The sequence below is a fragment of the Coturnix japonica genome, chromosome Z (genome assembly GCF_054131305.1).
Source record: "Coturnix japonica strain WE chromosome Z, WE-NBRP24, whole genome shotgun sequence".
Lineage (NCBI taxonomy): Eukaryota > Metazoa > Chordata > Aves > Galliformes > Phasianidae > Coturnix > Coturnix japonica.
In genome coordinates, this window is record NC_140702.1 from 26,307,815 (window position 1) to 26,324,117 (window position 16,303).

Below are 16,303 nucleotides of genomic sequence, written 5' to 3' on the forward strand. Positions count from 1 at the left end.
TTGCTTTGGTCTTTCTGGGAAGTAAACAACAAGCCACAGTGAGCTCTAACACAGTGTGCTTAAAATGTCATGACAGCCACAGCTGTGTGGCTTTGGCAGGTAGGGCTGTCATGAGCAGGTAGTTCACATGAGCACAGGCAGTATTCTTTAGCCATTAAAAGCCATTAAAAGTGCTGACTGAAATGGAGACATTGACAGATGAAACTGTCCTCTTGAAAATAGTGGATGCAGAACTGCTCCTACTAACTTCACTACAGATGGCTGTATTATGGCTATATTTGAAGATGTGGCCATTTATTTAGTCTTATCCAAGCTTCTCATGTGTAATTCTTTATTTAGATCAGAGGATTTTTTAGTTCTGTGGATGCTGTAGAAATGCTGATGAGGATGTAGAAATTGTAAAAACAAATAATTAGTACCTGTTATAATAAATATGAAATCTTCCCCCAAATTCTCCTGTATGCCACATTGTTTTTATTAACTATCTCTCATTATTATAATGATGGAAGGAAAACACTTTCTCTAAATAACTAGAGTGCTGTATTTCATTTCTGAACAAGATACCAAAGGAAAATGACTTCTTTTGTTGACCCAGAGTCAGATTCAAAGCCATTTCTGTATTTCTCCTTATCCTTCTTCATAATAGGGACAGACAGTTTTGGTCATTAGTAACGGTAAAAGCTATTATGAAATGAATTATGAAAACAGTCATAAAATAAAGGAGAATCTGAGCTATGGTATTTGTATATACTGTTCTTCAATGCTTTATTAAAAAAATATACCCATAGTTTAAAAGGAAGCTTTGCTTTTTAACTAAACAAATGCATCTAAAAAATAAGGAATCAAAACCATCTCAGTAGAGACATGGGCCATTTTATGAATCACTCACTGGGAAGATGCTCGTTGTAGAAAACTTTTTTGCTATTGAATAATCATGTCATTCTCCTTCGCTGTTTCTGACTAATTTTCAGGCTTAATTTACCTTGTAGAAGTACATTAATTTTATTTTAAAATTATCTTTACATAAGAATTAAGTGAATATGTACAGAGGAAATCTCCATGGCAACCAGAAAATTGGAGATAAATGAACATTCATTATATAAAATCAGATGTTTAAAAAATCAGCACATACTTCCATTTAAATGGATCTTGCATTTATGTAAGCAAGTATCTCACTAGTACTGTATGTGATGTAATGGGATGCAGACCGCCAGTAACATGGTACAGGAGTGTGACATAAAAGCCAGCCAGAAAAAAAATGAAAATAGCCCTAACAACAGTGATACCTATTTCTGATATTGTGGTGTTTAAAAAAAAAAAAAAAGAAAAGAAAAAAGAAAAAAAAGAAAAAAAGATCAACAAAGCAAATATAAGCTTAGCATCAAGATATAAAGAAAAATAATGTTGGAAGCTGGTAAAGTAATAGAAAGTAAAAGTGATTTTTTTTTTCTTTTGGTCAACTAAATGTATTTACAGGCATTTGAAAGCTAAGTTATGTATTTCTACTTAATACTGAAATAGAAGCAACTTCATTGCTTGAAGAAACATTATTTGTAGCATAGGCACTGGCTAGAATTTGCAATTTTTATGGCAACTATTTAGACTGATTTACATAAAAATCAACTGCACTTTTCACTCTGAGGTGAAGGAAACAAGACTTTCTATGCTGATATTTCATACTCAGCTAGAGGTTGGGAAGTTTGTCCTGTGTAGGAAGGAAGCGGGGAGTTAAATCTAAGAATAGGAGAATGTGTCAGTATGGAGAGTGGAGGAGGAAAAGGTCAGTTTTTCAGAGTAGTTAAGATTTACTTGGTCACAAAGAGTCACTAAAACAGATTTTGTTCAAAATTGCAGAGATACTCTTTGAAATGGATTTCTCTTCCTAAGAAAAACAATCAGGAAGAGACTTTCAGTCTGGGGGTCAGGTATGTGTTGTAGAAACCAATTCTTTTACAGTTTGGTTCCTCATCAGTATTTCTTCTTCCACCTGCTGGTACTCAGAATCACAAGTTTCAGAAGTTGGTGCTGTGAAAGACTGGGGGTTTCCACGAGTCTGTGCTGCCTGAGGAATGACACCCAGCCCAATTTATGCCTGGCTAGGACTTCACTGGAGGGCCAGAAGCCAGCCTCATCCTGTCCTTGCCTTTGGGTTTGCATGGTAGTGTCCACTATAGCTTTTTGGCTCAGTCCTACATTTTGTAGCTGGGTACCAGGATCCGCAGCTCCCATAAAGAAAAACAGTGAGGAGTGGCCTCTGAGAAGTGCTTTTCCTTACAACATAAAAAGGATTTATCTAAAATTCATTCAGGCATGTGGCCCTTTAGGAGACCTGCAACTTGATGTGTATAAGTGTGTACTCTGTTAAATATGTCTGGCTGTGTACTATTAACATATTTCATTAAATGTGTATACATAAATGTGATTCTGCACAGTGAGTATATGGATTATTCTATCATTAGTATGATATTTTTTCTTTCTATATAATGTCATCATCAATTTGAGGGGTTATCTTAAATTTTTAGAATGTTTGTGCCACCAAATTTATAATTCTTCCAACCTATTTTTTCATGGACCTTGAAATAGCATTTCTGTATACTTTCTTCTCAGTTCCCTTCTGTTTTCCTCCCACTTTTTCTCTCAAGCACTGGCCTACTTGACTTCTCATTTACATATCAAAAGCAGGATTTAATTAGCTCCTTACCATTAATGTTCTTGTCTTTCTGTCCTCTCAGTAAAGGTTTACTTTTTCTTCATCCAAGTGTTTCTTAAAGATTGTTCTGTAAGCTAAGTATAAATATTTTTTTAATTTCCATAATAACAGAATAAGACATACCTGCAGATATCTTTCCCTTCATGGAAAGAAAGGGCAATGATTCAGTGTTAATCTGCTAGCTGAAACTGAAAAAACTTTGTAAAGAAGCTTCATTGGCTTCAGGTAGGAGTGTTGTGATAATAAAGCAGTGTCACACCTACCATTTGTCTTATGTAAACTATTGCAAGGAAGGTGCAGAAAATAGATATGTAGATGATCCCCCAGCGTTAATACAGGACCTGAGCTGCAGAAATTTTCTTTAGGTGCTCATCTTTATTGCCTCAGAACCGGTTTTCAGTTTTAAAGCAGAGAACCTGTAAAAATACATGTTCATGGTTTGTATGAATGACTTATTTCATTTACTGCTGTTACAGAAGGTTAGACTTCCTACTTACTAGATTATCATTAATTATTAGTTGTGATTTTATTCTTATTAAGACTGTTTGCTAGCATTCTAAAAGAGGAAATTAACTGCATGTGACACGAGGAATAATTAGTTTGGTAGTGCATACTACTCACATGTAGCCTAAGTTGGTGAGCCATATGCGTTGCATACTAGTTCTACAGTTGTCTTGTGTTAGTCTCCTAAAATATGGGCCCACACTTCACTGCATCCATTTACTGTAAATTATAAATTCACATCTGCTTCATGTGCAGCATCTGTGCCCTCCCTCCACTGAGTATTTTAGTGTGAATAATAAAAACATTATCCTACCAATACCAGCATACCAGCATACAGTTATCTGAGTTAGATTGGTCACAACATGAACTTTGCATTGTTTTACCTTTGTGATGGTATGATATAAATGCAATTGAACTGATATAAAGGCAAAGAGGAAAAAAGAAATTTTCTGGATCTTCAGAGCTCACAGGTATAATGGAATTCATCAAGTACTGTGCATGATCAGAACATTTACAGGCTCAATTTTGTGTCATTTGCACAAAATGACAAAAAAATAATTTTAACATTCAGGTTGTTTACATTAAGAAAAAGAAAAAAAAATATTTTGTTTCTGTTTTAAGGAAGCTGTATTTTTTTTACATCAGAGCCCCTGATTTCATGCTGAAGGGGGAAGAGTAATAGTTATTCAGTCCATGATGTGAAGGGATAATTTGAATTTAATATGTTTTCACATCAAGTGTTTCTTCTACACAATCCAGATCGGCACTGGCATGGCATAATGCTTTTTTACCATAAACCTCATTTTACCCCTATTATATAAGTAGGGTAAAAACCACAACTATAAATAAATAAAATAAATAAATAAAAATCCATAAGCATTCAGCAAATGTCAGTGTGGAGGAATTCATTGACAAACCTTTGCTTCATATGCACCTCCTTGTCAGACACATCTGGTCAGACTGCACCTCTGCTGCCATCTGTGTCATGGCAGCAAAGTGAAACGGAATATTGTTGGGCCATCATAATAAAATGAGAGACATTAATTTTGGAGCGGCCCTCACGTTACCTAACACCTCAGTGAGTTGACAGCTTAACTCTGTCTTCTCATTTAACTGAAATCAATGATATCCTGAATTGCAGAAGGACTATTTTCTATGCTTTAGAAAGGACTCCAGACTCCTCAGAGTTTTTAAATTTGTTTCCTCACTCATTTTGCAAAATAAGGTTTTGCCTGCAGAGTTAATTTATCTTAATGCATAATCTTGAACACAATTTTTCTCACTGCTTTCTTTTGTAGGATTGTGGAGAAGGGTTATTACAGTGAACGAGATGCTGCTGATGCTGTTAAACAGATCCTGGAGGCGGTTGCAGTGAGTATTGCGTAGCCTTATATGCTCAGCACCTAATATTTCACCCCTAATGGCTCAATAAATATCTAAGCATGAAAGAAACAGGGGAATTCACTGAAGAATGCCCACATAACCTCCTTCCTGTAATTAAATTTGTATTGACTTTTTATAAGGTAGTAGCACTTTGAAGGGCAAGGAGTGACATAAGATGGCAGTCAGCAATACAGTTAATGTTCTAAATTGTCTGTTAACAGTGGAGTATATGTTCTGTCCAACATAAAAAACCTGTGGTGTTCAGTGTCATTTTAGCCCTGTATTCAGTGTGAAATTACAGGCACCATGAGGTAGCCCACAGCAGGTATTTAGCAACAAGGAGTCAACTAGTAAAACAACTGCATGGATGTTGGAACATAAATGTGCTCAGCAGTGTGTGATCAGTTCAGATGGGATGTGAGTGACTTCGGGTGTATTGCTAGAGTGTGGGACTCTTCAAACAAACAAAAAAAAAAAACCAACCAAACAGCTGTGTCAGTGTTTTATGGACTGGTTTAGCACAGTTTTGTGACTAGCAGGGTGGAGGAACCCACAAATCCACACCCCAGAAAGGGGAAAGGGGGAAAAATAGGGGGAAAGGATAGAGAAATGAGCCCAAAAATAAAACCATGGCAACAATCTGAAGAGAAACAATTTTACTAAGTAAGATATTGGAATGCAGGATTGTACACTATAATATAATACAATATAATTGAAGCTAATGAATTGAATTAAATGAGAGAGAGTGTTCGAAAGCCGAAGGCCTTATTCTAATGCTGTGACAAGATGGCACCTGCAACAGAGGTGAGCCAGGCAATTGAAAGGGCCATCAGATAACCTACAAAGGTCTTTTATCTTTCTCCACTGAGCAGAAACAGTAACAGAACAGCAAGCAGTCCTCTGGGGGATGTAGTTCTTCTTAGAAAAGTACCAGGACCTGGAGCATTAACTCCCAGTTAACTCCTCTTTAACTCCCAGTGCTCTACATGATGTTATGGTGTGGAATACTGATAACCAAACATCATAAAATCATGACAAGCTGTGGCATGCAAAGAAGAGACCAGCCTCAAGGATTAGTAGTGGAGGAGTTGGTAGTGGTGAGGTAGGTTCTGTATGGTCTGTCAGAGGAGGTACTGAGTCAGAGGAACTTTACGCAGGGCAGGAGCAGGGCAAGGACTGTCCTCTATTGAAAGTACCCAATAATGAGGAAAAATTAATGCACAGTCTAAATTATATGTAAGGTTAATGCACAGCATAATACATTTGTGTTCTTAAAATGGGGTTTAATTAATATTCTAAGGCCTTTTTTTTTTTTTTTTTTTTTTTTTTTAATCCCTTTGGGATAGTTCTCCATAATGTGACATTCTTCTGTAAAAAATTATGATTATGTTTTGATAAAAGATGATTTAGAGTATGTTACAACTCTCTATTTTAAAAGCCAGGAACCAGATAAGATCTTTTCTTGCATAAACTGTTGTAGCTTAGTTGGGATTAGTGGAACAGAGATGTACAAGGCCCAAAAAACTGGCTTTCACATGAGCATACAATTGCTTAATTTTGGTTTTTACAGAAGATGGTACTTGATGTCTACCTAGAAGGGTTGTATGGACTTTTTACCCTGACACTAAACTTTCATGTCAAAGTTGTGAAAGCTGTTCTGGTTCCCAAACTGTGATTTTGGAATCTTGGATATGCTAGATTGGGACTGTAAACTTGGCAGAATGTCTGTTATGAGCAGAACTTAAGTTACTATTAGGAACTGTGTGGAAAATACTACTGCAGAAGAATAATATTTCCAGAATGAAAGAAAATATTTCTATTAATCATTCTCAAAATCTAAGAATTGTATGGTCCTTTCAGCAGACCATGCCAACTAATACTCTGCTGACACTGGTCAAGCATTTTGACTTGTGGAGTTTTTTTAGATTACTCTTAGCAAGAGAAGCATTCAGCCTTTGTGTTGCTAAACTCTCTCAAACTAGTGTGCTTCCTTAAGAAATTCCTTGTAAAGGACTGCTGTAATACAGGATCCATTCTCATAGTATATTATTGACACAAGTGGGTATTATCTCTTTATTTAACAAAGGGCTTTTATAGACACTTTGTAAGTATGTAATCAAATGTTAGGGGAATTGGAAAACACCTAGGCATTTTTGCTTAGTTCTTTTTTAAATAATTAAACCAAATGGGATTATACTGTTGATTACAAAGACAAAACAAAAAGCTTCCAGATTTATCTGTTTCTTGTTGTATGTGGGAACCTGAAAGTCCATCTCTGGGGCTCCCAAGAATTGTGCGGTTAGCCAGAAGGTCAAAAAGAAGATGAAATCCAACCTTCCAGGTCGCAGACCAGCATAAAAAATATCATTTCTCTCTTCTCCCAAGAATAGAAGAAATAGTAAAAAATTGTATTGTCAGCACTGTCTAGATACCAAGGAGTGCATTTTTCTTTTTTCCACTGTTTTTCCTTATACTGATGGTTACATATGTGATCCAGGGTTCTAGGTCCATGCTGGCATTTGGGAAGAATTTTTCTTTCTTTCTGTCCAAACTTCACTTTTTCATTTATTCTCCCATTGTTCTTAAAGCCAAAAGATGGCTTTACTCATAAGATAACAAGCAGTTCCAGAATTAGGGCAAACCAGTGTTGAATTTTAGTTCTTTTGCTGTGCTGTTTGAAGAGGTGAGTAGGTCTGGTTGCCATCTGACATTTCAGAACAGTGTCATCACATTCCTGAGATAGAATGCATTTGAGGACTCTCTCTCTTTTGCCTTTTTTTCTCCTTGTCAGTAGGTAAGTTGTTAGCAGAATTGTTTTCTTACACTCCTATTTGATGTCAGTTTTTCTATTTTGTGTCATCAGTGTGTACACACAGATATCCTGAGGCCAGATACTCACTGCCTGACTTTCAAAATAAGTTAATGAAGTTCAGGAACTCAACAGGTCTTTGAAATACCAGACAGAAGAAGATAGTTAAATATTTTCATTGTAAATGATATTCTACTTTGTAGCTGATCGAACTTAAGAAAATGATACTTTCTTTTTCTGAATGTGTAGTTTCAGTATTTCATATTTGTCACTGAAAATAAACCAAACAGGAGCTGGAAGAACAGCAGAGAGGTTGTTGGTTTTCAGATCTAACATTTGCACTTCTGCATGCTTCATTTTTGGAAGTTTGCCCGGCAACATTTTGTAAGAAAAGGCAGGTGAACACTGAGTTCAGAAGAGGCATTCCAGATATCAGCATTTAAAAGCACAACATGTGAGGTAATTGAGGAAACATGTAATGAGCACTCTTGTATTTGTTCTCCTTTTTAGGAAAAAAAAAAAAAAAAGAAAGAAAAGAAAAAGGAAAAAAGAAAGAAAAAAGTTATCAATATGGAAGAGAAGTTTGGTATTCATTTTGTGGTAACTCATGCAGGGAAAAACATGATCTAGAAAATCTAGGTGACAAATCTGCTTTCTTTTTTTGTACTGTAAACTCCTCAGCATATTCAGACTTGAGCTGCTATCCATTTTCTGAGAGGTATGTAATTTGTGAACAAAGAGGAGCAGATGGGTCTAGTGATCCATAGTGATACGGTCTTGCAGTGTTTATTCAGAAATGTCTTCTGAGGGATAATCTGTTGGCCTTTTATTGTCTTGTTTGGGAATGTGTATGGGAATATGTGATGAGATTTGCATATCTTTCTGCATTGTTAGTATTTGCTATTTTGTTGTTGTTGCTGTTGTGGGCTTGTCATTAAGCTAATACAACTACATAGGATACAGTGGGCTTAATGTAACCTTAAATTTAAGAATTCCCATATAGAATAGGGGATATTTTGGCATTAGTTCTATTTCAGAGTTTTAGGGGTAAATAACCCTATTATTTATTATTATTATTTATTATTATTATTATATTATTCAGCAAACTTAGGTAGAGAATTTGTATTACTCTGTACTTAAGGCCTGCTGTTTATCAACTATTTTGCTTATATGCTTTTATAAAAATGTTAAATTTTGTCACATTAATAGTGATTTTTTAATGAAGTACTCACTTCCATTTTTAGTGTTCATTAATGAATGATAGGTTGTTGACGTGACTGGATACATGCAAAGTTTATTGCTATTAGCTAGATGTAATTCATTTCACTCAACTGTGAAAATGACATTGAATGGAAAATTACAAAGACAAATTCTTAAGTAATCCCATTCTATTGAACTGGTGAAACCTGTGAAAAAAGTCTATCAAGATTTCTAGTGTAAGTTAAAAATTAAGGTCGTTTCAGAAAAGTGGACTGAAGTAACACAAAATCGAACAACATTTTCCAAGTTCTCCCCTCTTACTGACCTTTTTTACTGGTACTTTGCATGTTATATGCATGTATGAGAGTTCTCTTCACTGACCCCGGAAAGCAGGATACTGAATTTTTAATAGTGAGAATGACCTTAGATGCCAAATATTTTTTGAAACAATTTAAGTAAATAACCGATCTACTAGCCATGCAGTAATTCTGTGCAACATGTCATTATTTCCTGTGGCAAATATCTTCAGTTGTGATTTGCACTGTATTGAAAGGACCATTTATAAAAAAAAAAAAAATAAATAAATTTTTAAAAAATACCTTTGTTTACAAATAGCTAATGTGAAAATTTCATATTGAGGACATCTGCATGGCTTGCACAAATCAGATGCATGCCCATTTCCAATTAAATGCCTAACCAGAAATATGTATAAGTGGATAAGAGATTTGCATAAGCACATGATGCACAAGCATACCATACATAAATCTAAGAGGAATTTGAACATTGCAGCAAGAACATTTTCTTTTTATTCAAGTGCATTTACTAAAATAGCTGTAAAGCTCTAATTAAAAATTCAATTCTGTCATCTATTAAAGCATTGAAATTATTACTTTTCTTTGGTTTCATTTTTTTTTTTTTCTGAAAACAAACAATAAATGTTTTCTTCTGTGTTTGGTTTATGCTAGGTTTGGAGCAGATTATCTAATACACAGGGCAGCTGTAACTTTTATGTAACTGATCGTAGGTGAAACAAATGTCCCATAGAATATATTCTAATGTGTAAGCCTACCAAATGGTAGTTTTGTCTCTTTCATGTTGAAGGTGTGACAAGGTTACGTGTACGTAGGTATAACCTTAAAGTGACAGTAGTCTTAACAATTGCTGACTGTGTTTCCAAAGGCTTTAAGCTGGTTACAATGAAATACCTGACCTGAAGGTGGATGTGTCAGTGATGAGACTTCTAAAAGATTTTCAAAGTGACATTTCTTTGTTATGCAAACTAAGGCAAGGAATGTCACAGCAGATCTGCTGGCTGTCCTAACTGATTTAGCAAAGCTTGAATAATTGTCAGGTATTCTAAATTCCATGTGAAGTGTGTCCTGAGGTAAAGTATGATACAATAACTAAATGGCATTCAGATATATGGGTAGCTCGCTACAAATGGTTTTACAGTGCACATGCTGTCATGGTAAGGGAAGAAATTTGAAGCATTGTAGGCAAATTACAGCACAAGACAAAATAGGAAGTATTACTGGCTGTGAGTTTTGATCTCGTTTTCAGCCTCTCAGAGTAACATAAAGACCAGTGATCACTGTAGGAGAATGCAGGGTGAAGAGTTTCTAACACTGTTTTTAAGAAAGACTTCTGTTAAAGAACTTGCCTCTGATACATAATGGACCCTATATGTCAAGGCAGGATGTCAGACAGAGGGGAGAGAATGTCTGTTTCCTTGCCTGTACCCTCTTACACTCACAGTCAGCAAAGGCAGGCTGAACCAATGGTTGTATTTGTATCAAGCTGCGTTGTATGGGACAAGTGTACAAGTTCTTCCCTTGTGTCAAAACTGGGAGTATTGCCATGTATGTGGCAGACAGCATGGTGACTTTCAGTGGAGAAGGAACAGCATCCTGGTTTGCATGTTTGGGTTTTTTTTTCTTTAAATGCCATTTGATGTATTGCAGACAGAAAGTATTTATTTCTTCAAAATCTGCTTGGTTTGCTTTGATTTAACATATTCTATATAGAGATGACCCCATAGAGGCTGGGAGATTGTCTCTGCTTTTTTTTTCCCTTTGGTGATGATGATATCTTAACGAAGGTCTCATGAGCATCCTGTGAAGATCTTTCCAGTGCATTCCTCTCAAGAACAAATATGCAAAAAGCTGAACTGACTATCTGTGTAAAAAAAACCTTTTGTAGTGCTGCCACTTCCTGGGAGAGAAAGGCATTTATGTCCTAACTATGTTGTTTCTGATGCAAGGTTAAACAACAAATGGCTTCATACATAGGATAATCTGTTTACAAGGTGCAGGCATGTTGAATGAGTAGCTTCATCATTTTACTGGCTTACATTCATTTCACTCATTTGCTGTAAGATTTACAGTTAATATTTTTCATGTTAGTGATGTATTTAAATACTGAAATGTTGGCAGAGGAACAGAGAAGGTTTTGTTGTCACACCAATCTGCTTTGTCAGTACCTTGACTCAGAATTATTTTGTCAAAAGCATTTTCAGAGACCTGTTTTGAGCTGTGTGCAAAACTCCTTTGGCAACATGCAGGGAAAGATTTACAGTCAAAAGAGTCTGGCAGTGCTGCCATCAGCAATAAGGAAATGAGGGTATTGTATTTGCTATTATCTCTAATAGAGGAAATGGAACAAGCACTAATGATCATGTTGCAGACCTACTGTATTACAGTTAATGTCCAGAGTAGCAAAAAGTCAGTGTCGTATATGCTAGGTGGTTTACATCTTAAATTACACTTTCATTTAAGTAAGATATCCTTCTCTCATTTTGAAAGGAAGTAATTACAACATTATTTCTGAAAAAGTATTTGGAATAAGTGAAAGTATTTTAACTCAAAACACACAACAAGCAAAGTGTCAAAGGCCAGATCCTGCTACAGACTGTGGAGATCTTGCCTCAGAAGTTGCCCTGGGGAAAATGCCAAACTAGAAAACAACCTAGCTAGACATAAGTAGGTAGTGGAGAAATGCTAACTGGTACCTCATGAGTGTCAGTAGTAATCACTGCTATTCACACAAACTGTGCAACCTTGATGGGCAGGTGCAGAGTATTTTTTATTGCTCAAAAGATCTTTGAAGCCAATGGAGGCCCCTGTTTTTCAGTTCTCACTATTCAAAGGCCTGCTGTGCTTGCAGATGAATGTGAGGACCGGCTTGTCTCTCCTTGTCTTCTTGATCCTGTCTCCATGATCAGTCAGGAGAAAAAGAAATGGGCTGTTTAAAAGGAAAATGCATGTGAACCTGTGCCATGAGAAACATTTTCAAAGCAATTGCTCAACATTTGCTTTATAGTTTATGCAATTATCTGTCCTCAGTTTTATAGTAAAAAACTGACCAGATGGTAGGCTTGCAGCAGAAATAGCTAGTTAGAAAACAACACTTTTTACAAGGTAATATGGAAAATTAGCCATATACCCCCACTTGTGGCTTGAGGAAATGCTCAGAGAATTTCTGTGGTCTTCAGAGCAGACTTTTGAAGTGTCAGGAGATGGCATGAGCTGAGACTGACTGTGATCAGTCTCTAGATATAAAAGGATAGTGACATAGGAGACCTAGAGGAGGAAATATGCATATAAAATCTCCTTGATTCAAGATGCAGGTTCAAGTTGGGGGCTTCCACAGGAACACGGGGCTTCTGAATTTATCTGATGGTACAGATAATAGAACTCCTTGATCACAGAACAAATCAAGGAGTCATTAGTTTTCCAGACACTAAAAAATTTGATTTTCTGATGAGTAGTGTAGGATGTGGGGAGTTTGATGATTTTCTGACACAAACATTAATGATGATGGGCAGAAGCTGGAGTGTAAGCAGATGCTGTATTTCATTACTGGAATGTGTTTCCCTCAATACTGCACTCTGCTGTGTCTGTGTGATAAGCAGTAATTGCAGGAAACCAGTATGTTGTCAGTTATCAAGTAAATATGCCCCAACTTTTTTTTTACTTTTTTTTTTTTTTTTTTTTTTCCCTTCCATTTTAAAGCTAATTCACTGTCCTAGTGTGGTAGTGTGGTTTCTTATCAATGAAGTATTACTATACTTTATGGTAGTAAAATGTGGTAGTACTACATTTTACTTTCATGAGCACATTTCATTGACCCTAGAGCTAGGTACCATAAACTATCATAGCTGCAAGTATGTCCTTTTCCTCTCATCTAACTGTGCCTACATCACTGGTGTTCTTGTATCCTTTTGTGTGACACATTGATGTGAATTTTAATCTTGCTATAATGAACCCTGAATGGCGCGCAATAAAAAAAATCTATCTCCATTTTGGAGCATTAAAATCATGTTTTTCACTTAATTATCAAAATTTAATCTGTGTTGTGGAAGTTTGTTGCTAACAAATAATCATCATAGTTTTCTGTGCAGATAAAACAGCCTAGATTACCTTTGCTCATAGAATCACAAAATTATTTGAGTTGGAAGAGACCCGCAGTGGTCTTCTGGTCCAAACCCCCTGCAATGAACTGGGACACCTACATCTAGAACAGGTTGCTCACAGCCCCATCCAGACTGACCTGGATTGGCTCTGGAGATGGGTCATCCACCACATCTCTTGACAACCTGTTCCAGTGCCTTACCACCCGTACTGTAAAAATCTTCTTCCATATATCCAATCTCAATATTCCCTCACTTGGTTTCAAATCATTTTTGTATGTCCTATCACAACAGACCCTGCTTGGCAATCTGTCCTTTCTTGTAGCTCCTGTTTAGATACTGAAAGGAGTGTCTCTGCAAGGATGAATAATTGAACTAACAAACTAGAATCTTAACTCTCTATTATTCTTAACACTCTATTATTGAGATTCTCTCAATAATAAGAATGCTGTTTTCCTCCAAGTGTGCTCCATTACTGTGCTTGTAACTAGAGCACCACTGGAACATTCAGGTGTGTATTGATGGTCTGTCTTGTATTATAGTTCTTCCCTTGGTGACAGGATTTAAAAGGTCTCTTTTTTCTTCCTGGATGCTTTTTTTGTTTTGTTTTGTTTTGTTTTGTTTTCAACCTAGAGAGAGAAATGAGTGCTAAAGTCTCAAAGGAATTAGCTGCCTGCAACACATAGTTGAAAGTATTGAATGGACTTCTTTCCTTAAAAAAAGTTTTAGAAGATATAACTATGTTTCTGCTAAGGTCCTGAGGAGTGGATCTGTGGAAAAAGGGTTTCCACCCCCTCTTCCCGAGTCCTTTCTCTTACTTCTGAAAGGCCCTCCCTGACTTCTTTCTCATCACAAATTCTCCAGTGCAGACACTGTCCCCACATCCTGCTCTTCAAACCATCCAGTGCGGTGATAGAGCACATGCTCAATATCTATCTTTGGCATTTTGCAGAGGGGAGGGATAGGAAAGACCAGCTGCTGCATCTCACACAAGCAGTTCATACCCCAGCAGTTAGAATGATCTCTGTCATGTTTAATCATCTTGTATTTCAGCACAGTGGTCTGCTTTCAGGATGTCTGCAATGAATGTTGTGTCTATGCCATTCAAATGCAGTAATCCATCACAACAGCACTCCTGAAAGAGAAAGAAAAAGAGCTCCCATTCTATCCACTGCTAGTGGTCTATCTGGAGTAGGACTAATCAGTCACAGGGGGCCATTTTTCCATCATTTGGTATGGCACTGGAATGTATAGATTCAATGATCTCAAAATATGAGAGCAATGATTCATGAGATTCAGGCTGCAGTTACTTGATATGATGTAGTTAAACTGCTATGCAGAATGGGCATGTGGCTTTGTAAAAGTGAATTATAATGTTACCTCTTACTTACTGTTCTTCCTGGACTTCTGTTATGACTTTGTGTTTTTATTGTTTCTTAGAATAACTTTTCAGAGTGAAATACAACCTAATGTACCTAGTAAGGAAACAGCTGAGTGCTGGTTCATAATATATTGTTGGTTTTCAGTTTGATGAATATGTTAAAATCTTAGTTGATACGTTTGATTTAGGCAAGGAAAATCCAATTTCTTTATTTTTTCCTTTAATGTGATATGGCACAGCTGAGGAAAAATAAGGAATATTTCATTGGACTGTTGTTTACAAACACAGCCTTCTTTGGAGAGTTGAGATTTATTTCAGGACTCTGTCCAGTGTGTTGTGTACTTGGCAAGGCTCTTTGGCTGAAATCTTTCCATGCAGCTTTGGAAATGTAAAAGAAACTATGCCAGGCAAACAAAGTAGTAGTTTATGCTTCCCTGCTGGCACACCTACCAGAGATCATGGGAACAAAGGCTTTCTTCATTGCCCTTCCCCAACAGTCAACTAAAATCATCCTGACATAGCCCCTTCCACAAGTGTCTTCTGCAGCCAGAGATACCTGACAGTCCTTCAGATGCAAGACCCTTGAGCCCCAAAATGCCCTCAAAAGCCTACTCTTGAGGCTGGATGACTGAGCTGAGGCCAATAGGATGAAGTTCATCAAAACTAAGTGCCAGTTCCTGCACTTTGGCCACAACAACCCCAGGCAGAGCTACAGGCTTGGGGCAGAGTGGCTGGAAAACTGTGCAGAGGAAAAGATCTGAGGGTGCTGGTTGATGCTTGGCTGAACATTGAACCAGCAGCATGCCCAGATGGCTGAAAAAGCCAGTGGCATCCTTGTTTGTGTCAGAAATTGTGTGGCCAGTGGACCAAGGGAGATGATTATACCCCTGTTTTCAGTTCTGGTGAGACTACTCCTTGAGTACTGTCTTCTATCCTATGCTCCTCACTACAAGAAAGACAATCAAGGCCTTGGAGCATGTTCAGAGAAGGGCAATGAAGCTCATGAGGGGCCTGGAGCACAAATCTTACGAGAAGTGGCTGAGGGAGCTGGGATTGTTCAGTCTGGAGAAGAGGAGGCTCAGGGAAGACTTTACTGCTCCCTACCACTAGTTGAAGGGATGTTGTGGTGAGGTGAGGGTCAACCTATTCTCCCACATAACTGGCAGTAGGACTATAGGAAATGGCCTCCAGTTGCACTAAGGGAGGCTCAGGTTGAATATTAGGATTTTTTTTTTTTCTTCAAAAGAGTGGTGATGCGCTGGATAGGCTGCCCAGAGAGGTAGTAGAATCAGCCTCCCTGGAAATGTTCAAGAAACATGTAGATGAACTGAGGTACTAAGGAACCTGGTTTACTGGGCAGTACTGGTGGTAAGTGGACAGCTGGACCAGATGTTAAAGACCTTTTCCAGCCTTAAGGGTTCTATGATTATGTGATTCTTTGAGAAGCACTATATATACAGAAGTGTGTTATTCTGGAAGCTATTTTAGTCACTGATGTTCCTGACTGACTTGCTTGTTATTCTGCTTTAGCTTATTGCTGCTCTGTGGATCCTGCAGCACTCAGAGGAAAGTAAAAAAATACTGCATTTTATGAACATTTTGAGCTCTGAGATTAGTTTGGGGAAAGAAGGAAGTTATCTGCTAGTCCTTTAACATTGTATTTGGGGTATCAGATACCATGATGTATCTTCTCTGTAGTTCCTCTTGTAATCCTTAGCTATGATCTGCTGCATTCATGCTTATGGGTGATTGATGAATACACACACAGTATAGTGAGCAGTAAATGCTGGCTGTTTCCTAAAACTTTGGACCCTCTGTCACGCAGTCCAACTCTTGAGCAGAGAATGCAACAAAGTATACATCTCAAGTATTGGGAGATCAGAGAAGCTACTCTGAACATCTCTCTGA

The 16,303-nt window shown here is 37.2% G+C and overlaps 1 protein-coding gene across 2 annotated transcripts in view; it reads left to right on the top strand.

Annotated features, from left to right (window-relative positions):
• Positions 1-16,303, top strand: part of CAMK4 (calcium/calmodulin dependent protein kinase IV) — a 144,151-nt gene that overhangs the window by 88,828 nt on the left and 39,020 nt on the right. For both annotated transcript variants that reach the window (XM_015849459.3, XM_085529859.1), the window contains one exon: positions 4,513-4,585. In XM_015849459.3, coding sequence (XP_015704945.1) covers positions 4,513-4,585 — 73 coding nt within the window. The remainder of the gene's footprint in view (positions 1-4,512; positions 4,586-16,303) is intronic.